The sequence below is a fragment of the Phascolarctos cinereus genome, unplaced genomic scaffold (genome assembly GCF_003287225.1).
Source record: "Phascolarctos cinereus isolate Bilbo 61053 unplaced genomic scaffold, phaCin_HiC Scaffold_726;HRSCAF=1367, whole genome shotgun sequence".
Taxonomy (NCBI): domain Eukaryota; kingdom Metazoa; phylum Chordata; class Mammalia; order Diprotodontia; family Phascolarctidae; genus Phascolarctos; species Phascolarctos cinereus.
The window spans coordinates 367,724,630-367,740,144 of record NW_027556098.1 but is presented as its reverse complement, the minus strand read 5'-3'; the positions used below and the strand labels follow the sequence as shown (position 1 = coordinate 367,740,144).

At 54.8% G+C, this 15,515-nt stretch overlaps 1 protein-coding gene across 2 annotated transcripts in view; it reads left to right on the top strand.

Annotated features, from left to right (window-relative positions):
* The window catches only part of ZNF362 (zinc finger protein 362), a 39,873-nt gene extending 24,564 nt beyond the window's left edge, over positions 1–15,309 (top strand). For both annotated transcript variants that reach the window (XM_020983392.2, XM_020983389.2), the window contains 7 exons: positions 149–212; positions 673–919; positions 1,018–1,339; positions 4,290–4,514; positions 11,472–11,550; positions 11,721–11,879; positions 12,475–15,309. In XM_020983392.2, coding sequence (XP_020839051.1) covers positions 150–212; positions 673–919; positions 1,018–1,339; positions 4,290–4,514; positions 11,472–11,550; positions 11,721–11,879; positions 12,475–12,591 — 1,212 coding nt within the window. In that variant the 5' untranslated portion in view covers position 149 and the 3' untranslated portion in view covers positions 12,592–15,309. The remainder of the gene's footprint in view (positions 1–148; positions 213–672; positions 920–1,017; positions 1,340–4,289; positions 4,515–11,471; positions 11,551–11,720; positions 11,880–12,474) is intronic.
* Positions 15,310–15,515: the final 206 nt, after the last annotated feature.

Sequence of the window (15,515 nt, the reverse complement as noted above, 5' to 3'; positions counted from 1 at the left end):
GCTTGGCTCCCTCCTTATTGAGGCAGCAGGAGGTCCATTGTCCCCGTGGGCCAGGCTCCCCCTCAGGGGAGGGGGGGTCAGTGATTGAGTGGGGCCTTGGACCGGTGGGGAGGGTCTCTTCCCCATGACAGTCACTCTCTCCCTGCAGGATGGCCGAACCTCGTTTTAACAACCCCTACTTCTGGCCCCCTCCTCCCACCATGCCCAGTCAGGTAAGAAAGAGCTTTTCTCCTCCTCCCGCCCCTGCCCCCTGCCCCTGCTCAAGCCAGCTTTGCACTTAACTGCACAGTCTGGGGCATTGGCTGTGGCCTGCCAGGGGGAGGGGCTCACCTCGGGGCCAGGGTTGTGGGCCTAAGCCACAGGACACAGCAAACAAAACGAGCAAAAACCCAACCCTGGCCCTGGTGGGGACACTGTGGCCACCTTGCTGCTGGACTGGAGGAGCTGGGGCTGGCAGGGCGGGGGAGGGTTCTCTGTCAGGGGCCATTGAGGAGGTGGTGGGGGACAAGAGAGGGTGCAGAACAGTCCTTGGTGGTCCTGCCAAGCGGGCTGGGTAAGGGCTTGAGGTCAGGGCCGGGGCTGGGAAAGGAGGGGACAGAGACAGTGGCCAGTTGGGGCTGGGCTCCTGGGGGATCCCCCTTAGTGCTTTTGTCCTCTGTCTCCCCTTTCCAGCTGGACAACTTGGTATTGATCAACAAGATCAAGGAACAGCTGATGGCAGAGAAGATCCGGCCCCCACACCTGCCGCCCACCTCGGTCTCCTCCCAGCAGCCCCTGCTGGTCCCTCCATCCCCAGCTGAAAGCAGCCAGTCCATCATGTCATTGCCGAAACTGCAGCAGGTGCCGGGGCTACACCCACAGGCTGTGCCCCAGCCCGATGTGGCCCTGCACGCCCGGCCCGCCACCAGCACCGTCACAGGTGAGGGCGGTGGCCAGAAAGGGTGACGGTTCTGGAATCCAGGTTGCTGATGTATGAGCCACTCTCTCTCTCTCTCTCGCTCTCTCTCTCCCTCACAGGTCTGGGGCTGTCCTCCCGGGCCCCCGCAGTCAGCACCTCCGAGTCCAGTGCTGGCACAGGGACCAGCACCCCCTCAACACCCACCTCCACCAGCCAGAGCCGCCTCATAGCCTCCTCCCCTACCCTCATCTCAGGGATTACCAGCCCCCCCATCCTGGACTCCATCAAGACAATTCAGGGCCACAGCCTGCTGGGAGCCCCCAAAACAGAACGGGGCCGCAAGAAGATCAAGGCAGAAAACCCCTCGGGACCCCCTGTCCTCGTGGTGCCGTACCCCATCCTGGCCTCAGGAGAGACCGCCAAAGAGGGGAAGACATACAGGTGGGAACTGAGCTGTGGACTCCTGCCTTTCCAGGCCAGCTGTCTCCCTTGCCCTGGCCCTGGTGCCGGAGGTTGTGAAACCCCAGTACTGGTCATTCGGGGCCACCTGGACCTTACCTCATCTCCCATTTCTGCCCCCTGGGAATCCCCTGGGAGAAGGTCAAGCACACGGCTGGTCCCTTCCCACGACAAGGTGCTGTCACCGGTGCCTTGTCCAGCAGGCCGCTCAGGCAGAAGGGAATAGGGGCGTCTGGGGAGCTAGGAGCTGGCAAGCTGAATCCTGGGCTCTTGGGGCTCTGCTTCAAGTAAGAAGCAAGTCTGGATAAATAGACAAGGCATAGGCTTCCTAGTAAGTCATCCCAAGAGGACTCTCAGAACAGGCAGGTCTTTTACCTAAGTCCACTATGGAATGATCCTAGAGCAAAGCTTCTCCACCATCCTCCACCCCGTGGGGGGCTTTTCCTGACTCCAGAACTAGCCCTGTATCTGCTATGCTGTCTAGCAGCCTGTTCTAGCAGCGTATGAAGGATTAGGGAGTCGAGGTAGGAGGACCTGTTTGGGGGCTCCTTCAGTAGTTCAGGGGGGTAACGCCTATCCTCGGGGTAAGATAACTCCTCAGGAAGGCCTGCCCAGGGTGGTAGTGAGGGGAGAGGACAGGGGATGTTGAGGTGCCATTAATTTGCCTGGGTTGGTACCTGACTAGACGTGAGGCCAGAGGAGGAGGGGGAGAATCAAAGAGAACGCTGTCCCCTTCCCCCCGGGGTTGAACGTGGGAATCTGAGTGAATGGTGGTACCCAAACAGAACTAGCCACGCCAGGAGGAAGAACAGGCTGTGAAAGAGAAATAACCGTGGCTCAAGGCCTCCTGAACATGAGGAGCCCAGGTGTTACCCCAGGGAGATCAGGGGATTCTAGATCCAGACCTGGAGGGGATGTCACAGGCCACTGAGGCCAAGCCCTCATCTCTGAGAAAGACAAGAAAAATGAGATGTGGAGCGGCCAGTGACTCACTCAGGGTCACACAGGGCCTAGGTGTCAGAGGTGGCACCTTATGACTTAGAGAGCTGCAGATTAAGAGAGAAGTCAGGGCTGCAGATAAAAATTGGGGAGTCTTCTGCGTAGAAGTGGAAAGGAATGAGTCTGTAAGGAAGTGAGTGTAGAGAAGGAAGAGGGCCACTGAGAAATGCCCCCCTTAAAGAGTACGAAGAGTATCAGTTCTGGAGTCAGAGGACCTGGGTTCAGATCCTTCCTCAGACACCAGCTGTGTGACCTTAGGTAAATGGCTTAACCTCTTTGGGTATCGTTTTCCTCATCTGTAAAATGAGAAGGTGCGAGTGGCTTCTGAGGGCCCTCCCTGCTCTAAATCTAAGCTCCTCTGGTAGATAGCTAAGCATCACTAGAGGCTCCTCTGTGGTTACTGATGATGAAGCTGTAGTGGGTGCAGACATCCTAAGGTCATGACCTTCCCTGATGATGACCCGAGTGTCCAGGAGCAGGGTGGTGGAAGGTCAGGGTGACAGGGGGAGCCTAGGGTAGGAGCTGGTTAAACATTAACATGGCAGGGGATGGGGGTCAGGGCTGGATATGAGGCAGGTGAAGCCAGAATAGGATGGAAGACTCGGGCTGGGTCCAGGCCTTGGAGGACATGAACAGGTTTAGTGGAAATGAGAGAGTACAAGAGCTCTGAATAGGAGGCCACTGACAATGGCCAGAGGTGGTGGAGAGGAAGACGGGTCAGTGTGAGCATCATCTGGGAACATGACCAGGAGAGGCGCAGGTGACCTCCCCGAGCAGAGAGAGGGAAGGGCTGTGAGCATAGGGGAGAGTGTGACCAGCTTGCCTGGAGAAGGCCTCCTGAGGGGAGTGGTCTGGGAGCAGGCGTGTGCGAGGGGACTGACGGCCTCCGAGGCCCCCTTCTAGCTCTGAGATTTAGTCATACTTGATGGGGCTGAAGTTCAAAGAGGTTGGAGAGTCTGAAAAGAGAGGGTGGAGGAGGAGCGACCTGGCGACCCTCCTGCCCTCCCCGAAGTGTGGGGCCCGCTCAGCCTGCCTCTCCCCACCTCCTTATTTGAGGCTCACATTCCTCCAGGCATGAGGCCAGTGGCTTCTCAGGTGGGAGGTCAAAGTCCTTTTATCGGTGGTCATTGTGCCCTCTTGCCTGTCATAAAATCATAGACTCCCAGAACCTCAGAGGGCACCGAGCCCAACCCAGCCTTGGCTGGGAGAATTCCAGTGACCCGGAACCCAGCGCCTCCCTGAGTCTTCTCAAGTGTGAAATCTCTGTATCCCTAGAGCTGTGAGGGCTACATCTCCTCCCACCTTTTCCCCCAAATGTGGGCCCTATCTTCACTTGGGCAGTCAGTAAGCATTTATTAAGCACCAACTATTTGCCAGGCACTATTGTTGAGGTTTGCCCTTCATTCTCAAAGAGGACCATGCCATTAGGGAGGTGATGCCATGACTTGCAAGTGAATCAGATTTGAGCGAGGGAGGGCTGTACAGAGTCACCAGCCTCACTTTCTCCTCCAGAGCCATCTGGGTCCAGTGGCCAGATACAGATCAGGACAACTGGAGATGGCCCTGTGCCAGGCACTATGTTAAGCACTGGAGATACAAAGAAAGACAAAATGCAGTCCTTGCTCTCAAGGTCTTCCTCATTAGGGACTTAGCGTTTAAACTGCTGGGTACAAACGAGCTATGTACAGGAGAAATTGGAGATAGAGCAGCAGAATGAAAGGGGATGAGGGGAGGCTTCTCACAGAAGGCAGAATTTTAGCTAGGACCTGAAGGAAGCCGGGATGCAGAGATGAGGAAAGAGAACACACCAGGTCATGGCGTCCCAGAGCATGTGGTGGGCTGAAAGGTGCAAGCAGCCTGGAAAGGGGAGGGACAGTTCGCAGAGGGCTGTGGGGGCCCTCCAGGCATAAGGTCTGCTTCCTGTTCTCCTCAGGTGTAAGGTCTGCCCCTTGACCTTCTTCACCAAGTCTGAGATGCAGATCCACTCCAAGTCGCACACAGAGGCCAAGCCGCACAAGTGCCCGCACTGCTCCAAGTCCTTTGCCAACGCCTCCTACCTGGCCCAACATCTGCGCATCCACCTGGGTGTCAAGCCCTATCACTGCTCCTACTGTGAGAAATCCTTCCGCCAGCTCTCCCACCTCCAGCAGCACACCAGGTGAGCAGCAGCAGCAAGGAGGGGACCCTCCAGAGGAGATGACGGAGGGGTCTCTCTGGGGGAGGGAGCAGCGGGGGTCCCTCTGGAGGAGATGATGGAGGGGTCGGGGGGGGCAGTGGGGGACCCTCCAGAGGAGATGACAGAGGGGTTAGGGGAGAGCAGTGGGGGACCCTCCAGAGGAGATGATGGAGGGGTCTCTGGGGGAGGGGCAGCCGAGTGGGGGTATTTGGTGCTCATCCAGACTCGGGGGTGGAGGGAGCTCGAAATTGGCCTGGACACTCAGCCCTGTGGCTTTTCCCATTAGCTGTCTAGTGACTCTGGACAAGTCACTTCTTGTGTCTGTGCCTCAGTAAAAATGAGGGGGGTTGGACTTAGGGGCCCCTTCCAGCTCTAAAGTCCCTGCTCCTCGGACCTCAACAAGTGCCCCATGGGATTCAAGTCCGTCTGTCCCCAGAGGGTGAGGAGTAGGCCTAGCTGGTCCCAAGTGGCGGGCCCTCCTCCCAGGGAGCCCTTGGGCCAGACTGGTAGCCGTTCCTCAGGCAGTGCCACAGAGCCAGTAGAGGACCGCCACCATCTGAGGTGGACGGGCTGACAGATGAAATCTGTCACACCCCAGAAAAGATGGACCATGGCACTCCCTGAATTGCAGGGCCTAGCCATAGATCAGAGGAACTTCACAGATGTGTTTCCTGTGCCCTGGCTGTGGAGGGGGGGCTAGTGAGGGCCAGACAGAAAGGGATGGAGAAAGGCTGAGGGGAATGAGGGGAAGACGCAGACGCAGAGGGGTGGAGAGAGGCCAGGCATGTGGCTGCAGAGGAGGAACAGGTCATGGCCCTTGGGATCACAGTCTCTCCCGGCTTGTGAAGGAACACTGAGGCTCTTTGGGACATCTCCTCATCTTTAAGGCTGAGTAGCTGGTGTCTGGTCTCCTGTTGGAGGGTTGGTGGGGTCCTAGAGAAGGCCCCAGAGCATGTGAGGGTGAGAAGGGCTGAGGGGGGGCTTCACCATCCGTCCTAGGGCCAGCATTCTGAGCGAGAGGGCAGGGGCTGCTGGGGGCGAAAGGGGATTTCCCAGAGCTAGTGGGGACACCTTCACTGCCTCCTGTTCCCAGCCCCCATCCTGATAACAGTTGACATTTCTGTAGAACCCTTTCCACACACCTCAGACCCACCCTTTGAGGCAGTGACCAGCGTGTCTTTAGCCCCATTCTAGAGGTGAGAAAATCGAGGCTCAGGATTTGCTTCGACAGCTCGTGAGAGGCTGAGAGGCGGCGCAGTGTAGCTCCCTGGTCGAGGCAGCCCTCCAAGCCTGCTAGTTGCAGAGGTGTTGACATATTGGCAAAGGGAGTTTGCTCACTCCGGAATGTTTTATATCAATGAAATCGCAGGCCTTTCCCTCTTGAATTCAGACATCTGCTGTCTCCACACCCAGTGCCTTTCCTACCACACTGTAATGTTGGGATGGCCTCACGCATCTAGGTTGGGGTCCTGCCTCCTCTCCCTTTGCCTGGGCTGCTGCCCAGGACCCACAGCCCCTGGGATGAGCCCTTCTGGGCAGCCGGGAGCCAAGCCCAGAGCCTCTGGCCTCCCAGCCACCATCCCCATGGAGCCTAATGACCCAGAAGCCAGGTCAGGCTCAGCTAGGCTGGCTGGTCAGGGAGTACAACTGTGGCAGGGGAGTGAGAGAATCAAGACCCAGACCGCTAATAATAATAATAATAATAATAGCTAGCATTTATACTGTGCCTGCTATGCACCTAGCACTGAGCTAAGCACTTTACAAATATTACCTCATTTGAACAACCCTGGGAGGTAGATGCTGTATGTTATCCCCATTTTACAGATAAGGAAACTGAGGCAGACAGAGGTTAAATGACTCGCTCAGGGTCAGGCTGCTAGTAAGTATCTGAGGCCAGATTTGAACACAGGTCTTCCTGACTTCAGGCCCGGAACTCTCCCCGGCTGCATCAGCTAGTTGCCTTTCTTTTCCTCCTGAGATACAGTACCCCCATTGTATCTGGTACCCCAGGGCAGGGCAGAGCAGTCTTCACCTGTTTATGCTGCCTGAGGTCCCATTAACCTTTCTAGTGGCCAGCTTACATTTCCTCCGAGCTCCCAGAGGTGTGGCTGTGGCCGCTTCATCTAGATGGGGAAACTGAGGCCCAGAGAGGGGAAGAGATTTGTGCAAGGTCATCAGGATTAGACTCTAGGTCTCCTGCCTCTCAGGCCAGGCTTCCCCTTCCTTTTCAACACAGATGTCTTAATTAAGTTAAATTATTCTAACCAGAGACCTTCCTTATTATGACTGTGGTGTATACATTGCCAGGGCCTATGCTCTCTATCCACAGGAGGCTTGGAAAGGGGTGACAGGCTCATAGATCTTTAGGTTCATAGATCTCATAGGCTTTAAGGGACCCCGGGTCATCTGAACCAGTCCCCTTATTTCACAGGAGGCAAACAGACTCAGTAGCCTTTGTTACCCAGCATTACACAGGGGGTAAGTGAAACAGCCAGGGTTTGAACCCAGGTTCTCAGGCTATAGATTTCTTCTTTTTCATCACAGTTCCTCTCAGGGGTATAGGTGTTATTTTAAAAAATGGAGAAAGAGTAAGTCCTCTGGACCATCATTCTCACTCTGGAAGCCTTGGCTTCCTTCCCTCGGGGCCCCAGCAGGGAATCCTCAAATCCACAAGCTTACAAAAAGCCCACAAAATATGCAGCTTGAATGCAACTACTGTCAGGCAGGGTCTGAGAGGTCTTTGGATGTTTAAAAAGGTAGGAAGTGTTGCTCTAACCTACAGACTCTGAAATATAACTCCTTTGTCCAGGAAGACAGTGGAAAACATGTTCACCAAAACCTCTCCATGCTGTTCAGTAGTTTTCAGTGATTTAAAGCAGGGCTTCTTAAACTTTTTCCACTCTTGACCCCTTTTGGGGTTTCCATAGCATTCGTTGCATGGTATTAGGGCATGCATGGTGCAAAGTGTGTATGCTTTGTGTTCAGAACCAAGGCTGCAGTGAAGTTGTACGATGCAACATGGGCTAGCACTGCCAGAAACACTCAGATTCATTACGCATTTGATTTAGAATTAATTTTTGGTCATTTCATGTTCAGAAGCCTTTTACTGTTGCCAAATTTTTCATGACCCCATATGGGGTGGTGACCCTCAGTTTAAGGAATGCTGATTTAGAGGAAGGCAGAGCTGATAGGCTCATCATATGGTAGATGATGTAAAGCGGAGAGGAGCAGCTGAACAGGCTGGAATGTTGGACCACATCCGAGAAGATGAAATTTCATGGGAGTAAATGTAAAGTTGTATACTTGGGTTCATAAAATCAATGGCACTGGTAAAATGGCAATCAGGCTAGCATTTACATAGCGCCTTAAAATTTGTAAAGCACTTTACAAATATTATCTCATCTGATCCACACAACAACCGTAGGAGGAGGGTGCGATTACATTTTACAGAGGAGGAAACTGAGTTTGAGAGAGGGAAATGACTTACCTAAGGTCACACAGCTCATAAGCAGGTACAGCAGGATTTTAACTTGGGTCTTCTGGATGGCCAAGTCTAGCACACTCTCCACTTACCACCTAGCTGCCTCGGAGGGAAGAGGAGGCATCGATAATCAGGATTCATTCAGTCAAAACCTGGGGGGCAGGGCACAGGTTTTAAGAGACCGCAAGTCCACAGCAGACCATCCTTCATGATGGCACCAGAAGCTGCTAGTGCATCAGGAGAAGCTCGGTGTCTGGAACGCAGGAGGTAAGGATCCCACTGTCCTCCGCCCTGCTCAAGCCTGGTCTGGAGCTCCGTGGGCACTGTTTGAGGAAAGCTGTTCACTAACTGTAGCTTGAATAGAGGAGGATGGTCAGGGTAGCCACAGGGCTAAGCCTCCAGCCACAGTGGGGTGGTGGAAATTTGAAGGTATAGGATTCGCTAGATTTGGAGTTGGGGACCTAGTATTCAAATCCTGGTTTTTTATTATTGCCTGTGTGACCTTGGGCAAGTCATTGCTCTCAAGACCTTGGTTTTCTCAGCTATAAAATGAGAATGGGGGTGTGGGGTTGGCTTACATGACCCTGAGGTTTCTTCTAGTTCTAAATCAGTGATCCCATGACCCATGATCATGTGTTCAGAGTCATCACCTCACAGAATTGGGATCTCAGAGAGTGAAGGCTCGGAGGGGTTGGCTTTATCTAGCCCATCATCACACAACCCGTGTGTCAGAGGTGGGATTTGAACCAAGGCTTCTGGACTCCCAGGTTCAGCACTCTCCACTGTGTTATGCTGCCTCTGGTCAGGCCCATATGTGAGCGTTTGAAGGGAATAAGTAAGCACTTCGTAGATGCCTCCTGTGTGCCAGGCCCTGGGCTAAGTGCTGGGGATACAAAAAGAGGCAAAAGACAGTGCCTGCACTCAAGGGTCTTACAGTCTAACGGGGGAGGTAACACGCAAACCGACGCGTACAGACAAGCCACGTGCAGGATAAACAGGAAACAATTAACAGAGAGAAGGCGCCAGGAAGAAGAGGGGTTGGGGAAGGCTAGGAGGTAGGATTGTAGTTGGGACTTAAAGGAAGCCAGGGAGGTGAGTGGTTGGGCCAGAGGAAGGAGAGGGCTCCGGGCATGGGGACAGTCAGAGAAAACAGCCTAGAGCCTGGAGAGATGGGGTGTTGCTCATGGGGTGGTTAGGAGACCAGTGTCACTGGGTGGAAGAGTATGTGGAGGGGTGAGGCGTGTGAAGAAAGGTCTGACTCGGGAGGCAGTGAGCTCCCTGTCACGACAGGTTCTCAGGCAGGCGCCAGACAGGGAGGATTACAGTTGAGGGAGGGGCTCCATCAGGTGCCCTCTGAAGCCCGAGGTCTCCTTCCAAGTGTGAGATGCTGTGATTCTAGGAAGGAAGGAGTCCACCGAGCTAAGGTAAAACCAGCCCTCCTATTGGCAGCCATCGGGTCTTTGCAGACTGACCCTGAAGAACCTAGCGGGGGCCGGCGTGTTGAAAGAATAGGGAAGATAGGTGTCAGGCGCCCTCCTGCTTTGAATTCGCTCCTTTGCCAAATGCGCGTCCTTGACCTGAGAGAGTCAGGTTCAGACCACACGGCTGGCGGGTGGGTGCTCCTCTGGTGGGAGGGGCACACTCGGGCATTTGTTGGGAAGTCACTGAGAACACGTACAGAAAAACAGAAGCAGAGAAGCTGGATGAATAAAGGACTCAGAGTCACCTTGGGGCATGGGGACAACCGCCCCATCACCCACAGGAGCTGGTTGTGTGTCAGTGTTCAGCATGCTCTCGGTGACCACATTAATGGCATGGAAGTGATTGATGGTACCAGACAGGAAAGTGAGGCATATCCAGTGGCTAGCCCCTGTCCCTCCTCTGTCCATAGAAGTAGAGGGAGCCCTCCCCCCAACGTGCTCAGTGTCAGAACCGCAGGAGACCGTGAACCAGAGTCACACGTGACACACAGGCACGGAGAAGTGGCAGCCTGCATCTTTGAAGGGAATGTCCACTGGCCACCAGATGGCCAGGAGTGGCAGCAGCAGCCAGAGTGTGGGGGATTCAGGAGGCACTGGTCACCACAGCATCCGTCCTTGGCCTTTCATTCTTCAGCCGTTTTTCAGTGACTTGGATGAAGACATAGATAGCTTGCTCATCACATTTACAGATGGCACAAAGCCTGGAGGAACGGCTTCCATACTGGGTGATAGATGAAACCGGAAGCTTTGTCAGTCCTTCGTTTAAAATGGAGCTGCCTGGGGCCACTCAGTCAGCGGGTTGGCTTTCGCTCTAGCCTTTGGTCCAGTTCAAGGCGCCTGGCTCTGTGGGAGATCCAGGGTGGGGCACAGCTACTGCCCCTCTGGAGCTCAGAGTCTGGCCGGGGACAGCAGCCGGCAAAGAGGCTAAATCAGTGGGAAAGCAGACGGGAGCTGTAAAGATGGAGACATTAGTGTGGGGGAGTGCAGTCAGGAGAGGCTTCCTGGAAGAGGAATCTTGAAGGATAGGTAGGCTTTGGGTAGGCAGGGGAAGTACATTCCAGGCAAAGGGAGGGTGTGAGCAGAAAAAAGGTTGGATATGTAATGGAGTGTTTGAAAGAGGGAGCCGGCCCCCTGGGGCAGGGAGCTTATGTGGGGCTGCGTTGTGGACACCCCGAATGCAGGCTGAGGAGTTAGGGCTTTATGCCGTGGGCCGTGGGGGAACCGTGGGCAGTTTGGGGCAAGGGAGTGATGCAATGAGAGGTGGGCTTCAGAGACTTTAAAGGGAGGCAGGGAGACTGATCCCCCTGCTGGTGGGAGATGATGAGGGCCTGGGCTGGGGTGTGTGTCTGAGTGTCTGTGAGTGTGGGTGTGTCTGAGTCTGTGAGTGTGGGTGAGTGTGTCTGTGAGTGTGGGTGTGTCTGCATCTATGAGTGTGGGTGTGTCTGTGAGTGTATATATATGAGTGTGGTGTCTGTGAGTATGTGTATGTGAGTATGGGTGGGTGTGTCTGAGTGTGGGTGTGAGTGTATGTATATGAGTGTGGGCGTGTGTCTGTGAGTGCGGGTGTGAGTGTCTGTGAGTGTGTGTATGTGAGTATGGGTGTGTCTGTATGTGAGTGTGTCTGTATGTGGGTGTCCCTGTGGGCATGGCAAAGGGAAGAGGGGACAGTGAGAAGCTGAGGATGCCATGATGGGGATGGCAGTGAGCTGAGCCGGGCTTGTCCTCTCCCTTTGCCATGAGGTTCTGGAGCTTTGTCTGTCCTGGCCCTGCCCTCCCTTGGGGCTTCGGTGGGAGGTGTGTCCAGTGGGATCGCTCCCGTGTTCTGTGACCTTAGGAAGAGAGGGGTAGCTTGGAGATTTGGGGGCCGGAAAACTCGACCTTTCTGGCTCCCCTGGGGTCGCGGGCCTGGAGAGCCCTGCTCGTGAGCACCTGCTCCCCAGTGCCCAGCCTCACTCCATGCCCTGGGGACCATTGCAGAATTCACACTGGAGACAGACCCTACAAGTGCCCACATCCCGGCTGTGAAAAGGCTTTTACCCAGCTCTCCAACCTCCAGGTCAGTAGCCCCTGCCAGCCTGTCTGGGGGCGGGGGAGGGTAGAGAAGGCGTTGTGGTCTGTGGGGGGCAGAGGGAGGTGTCAGGACCTGGGCTTGGGGCTTTGGGGTTGGGGGATGGGGTAGCTCCTGGGGCCTCTGTGACACCCTCTCCCCGCCTCATCTTCCCCTAGTCTCACCAGCGACAGCACAATAAAGATAAACCGTACAAGTGTCCGAACTGTTACCGGGCATACACAGACTCCGCCTCCCTGCAGATCCACCTCTCTGCCCATGCCATCAAACACGCCAAGGCCTACTGCTGCAGCATGTGTGGGCGTGCCTACACCTCGGTGAGTAGGGGCTTGGGGCAGGAGGGCAAGTCCAAGGGCCGTATGCACTGGGAGAAGCCTCCTCTTCTTGATGGGGGATCAGGTGAAGGGCAGAGGGGTACAGGTCTCATCTTGGGGGTGGGCACTGGGTGTGTAGCTGCCAAGCCTCTGTCCTGTGCCCCGGAGCTGGGACGTAGGGCTGTAACTAGGGCAGGGCAGTTGGGGCTTTGTCCAGGGAAGCAAAAACTTAGCAGGTGATGACAGCAGCATCATTCTTTCCCTGGTGGCCACAACCCAAGTGACTCCTTGGTCTTCTCCTGCCATACTTCCTTGCTCCAGATCTCCAAATGTCTCATTAGCTGCTCTGTGACTAGGTGGTAGAGGAGGGTCTTTGAAGGTTCCGGGTTGCCAAAGCAGGTGCAGTTCCCAGAGATGGCCACAGGGTGGTGCATTGCACACAGGCTGCAAACTGGGGGAGTGAGTCCCTGGGGAAGGGAAGGATGCCACCTGAACGTTCACCAGCCCATCCTCTCTCTCTCTCTCTCTCTCTCTCTCTCTCTCTCTCTCTCTCTCTCTCTCTCTCTCTCTCTCTCTCTCTCTCTCTCTCTCTCTCCAGGAGACATACTTGATGAAGCACATGTCCAAACACACTGTGGTGGAACATCTGGTCACCCACCATTCACCCCAAAGGACGGAGTCTCCCGGCATCCCTGTGCGGATCTCGCTCATCTGAACCCAGGGCCCCACTCCGCTCTGTGTGCCCCCACCCCCGGCCTCCCCAGGCAGGGGCACAGAAACAAAACCAATCAGAACCCCCCCTACCCCGAGCTCCCCTGCTCCGGGCCGTGCCGCTCTCCTGGACCACACTGCATCGAGGGGCCTCTGCCCACCTGCCACCGACTCCACCAGGAGTCCCAGCTCAGTTCAGTCCAATTAACTGCTACGAGGCTTGGAAGAGTTCCCCCGCCCAGGAGCCTGGCCAGCGGTGATGGCCACCGGGGGATTCTGGACAGTTTGGTGACATCCAAAGACGATTTCAGAGCACTTTGAACCTCTCTCTGTTGGGTTGTCTTTAGTTCACCCCCCTCCCTTCATTGGGTTGGTTTTTTTGTTTGTTTTCTTTTCTTTCTACTTCCTTTTTTAAAAATAACAACAAAAAAATATTTATTGGCCAAGAAGTTGGTGCTGCTAAAAATGGAAAAATCAAAAGGAAAATTGGACAGACGGACACGGAGAGCCACAGGGTGGGGGCCTCTCACCTTCTGCTGGGCCATGCCCAGGGAGCATTGGGCAGAGGGGAAGAAAGGGAGTGAGGGAGATTGCAGAGACCTCCTGGAAATGACCCAGGGCACTTCATGGACCCAAGGGAGAATTGTAGCCTCTGAATGGTTTGGACTCCGGAGTTGAGGGCCAGAACTGGGATGAGGAGGGTCAGGCAGGAAGTTTAGTGGGAGAAACCTGGAGCCAAGGGAAGAAGGGGCTAGGATGAGCCCTGTAACGCAGATCCCCAGACTTCCCTCCCCTCGTGTCCCAGGCCAGGCCAGGCCTTCCCCCTGATCGAAGAGGCAGACGGGACAGGAAGGGCTCAGTCCCTGGCACCCATCGCACCCGCCCACAGAGATGGCTGGGTCTTCCACAGGAAGCCAGAGGTGGAGATAGGAGACTAAGAGAGGGGCTTTTGCCTCACACCTCCAGGATCAGGCTTTCCCTACCCTGTCCCAAGAGTAACTTTCCTGAAGAGGAGGGCAGGAGAAAAGTCTTGAGCCCCTGATAGTGTGGGCCTTTGTGAGGGCTGTCAGTGAAAGTTATCCCGCCTGCCCACCTCTCCTTAGTCTGATAATGGTGCTCCCTGGGTTCCTGTCCCACCCTGGGCCTTTGTAACTACAGTAGAGAGTGCCCCAGTCTACCTCCAGTGCTGGCTAGGATGAGAATATTCCTCTACCTCTCCTGACATTCCTGTCTGCTCTGGGCTAGGGCTGGGACCAGGACCTGGCTGGGGGGAGAGGGGGACAGGCAGAGTGGACTCTAGTCTGAGAACAGAGCTGGGCCAAAACCAGGGAAGAGTGGGGATGGTCAGTCCCTGGAATGAGGGCATGGGACCTTCCCTGATCTCCTGCCCAGCCTTCTAGAAATGAGCCCAATCATGTATCCTCTCCTTCTATAGTGGGGACCCACTGAATCCACCTTCCCTAGAACTGTGCCCATCCTCCACACCGGGAAAGAGCTGGCCCTCCCCAGGCTGGAGAACAGAACCCCAACCTTGGAGAGGATGTTTGTGTGTCTTCCGTGCCGGGGTGAAGTAAGGCTAGGCATAGGCAGCCAGGCCAGGTCAAGTCCCTGAAACCTCACCGATCAAGTGGCCTATGGCCATATTGCAAAATGGGGAGTGGACCTTCCCCCTAAGGTTCTGGGTCCCCCACAGGCACTGGAGAAATTCAGGCCTGGGGACCCCTCAAGTCCCCAGTACCAAGGAGGTTTTGGTAGGACAGCTGTGAGGGGCCTCAGACTGTTGGGGACTGGTAGGGGAAAAGGGCTGGGCCTGCCTGGGGGTTTGGAGCAGGGTGGTTCTGGGGCCTTGGACACTCAGTACCTGCCTCAGCGGAAGGCAAGCAAGAGAAGAATTCTAAGTCACCTCCTCTTACCCAACCCGATAACAATGGCACTTATCACCCTGTGCTAAGGCCCAGGCCAGAGAACCCCTTCACCCCATCCCCAAACCTCCATCCCTGCAGGGTCCCTCAGGGGTGGAGGGGCACTGAGGAAAGCAGCCAGTCAGAGCACTGGCGGCCAGCCCCAGCACCCCCACCCTGATCTGAAAGCCATTCGTGTCTCCCCATGTATATAGGATCCATGTACAGAGCCCGGAGAAGCCCCAACACCCCCCTCACCAGAAAGGAAAAAAAAAACCGAGACAAAAACTCATCTATATCTCCTGTATCTTTAAGTTCCGTTCTGAATATTAACTGTGTTATTTTTATACACTTTTTAAGCCTTAACAATGTCATTGTTTGACCAGCTGTTTGACGCCTTTGGTCCACGTATGTTTCACTGGGTTCTTTTCCCTTGTTTCTGACTCTTTGATGTTGTATGATACTCAGTATTGTAGCCTTTCTGTCAGCATGTTAATACCCTGTAAATACGCTCTGACGCTCCTGTTAACACCCCCTTTTCTTTTGTCTGTGGAACCTCCAGGCCGCCGAATTTAGATCTAGTTCCCTTACTAAGAAAGCAGAACGGTTCCAGATGTTTGATTCTTTTATCCACTCTCGAGACCTGGCATTGCAGGGCCAAGGAGGTGAGACCTCAGAAGGGAAAGTTTGCATTATGTTAAAAAGAAAATTTTTTTACAAAGCAAAGTGTGGGGGAAAAAACTAATGAAAAAAATTAAAAGCCCTATGCTCTTTGTATTTCTCTGTTGTGAAAAAAATAAAACTGTACTACGACTGGGAGACACAGGTGTCCTGGTGTGGTCTGTGGGTGGGTGGCGAGGGAGGCTGGGGACTCCCCCCTGTCTCTTGCCGTCATCATACCCAATGACGGATCATTCTCTAGGCCCAGGAATGTCATAGGCTTAAGGATGCAGATGCAGATGCAGAAATCTCCTAAGACTATGGCCTCAGACACCCTTCCTGGGCCTGGTTTGCCCACGAGGTAGCA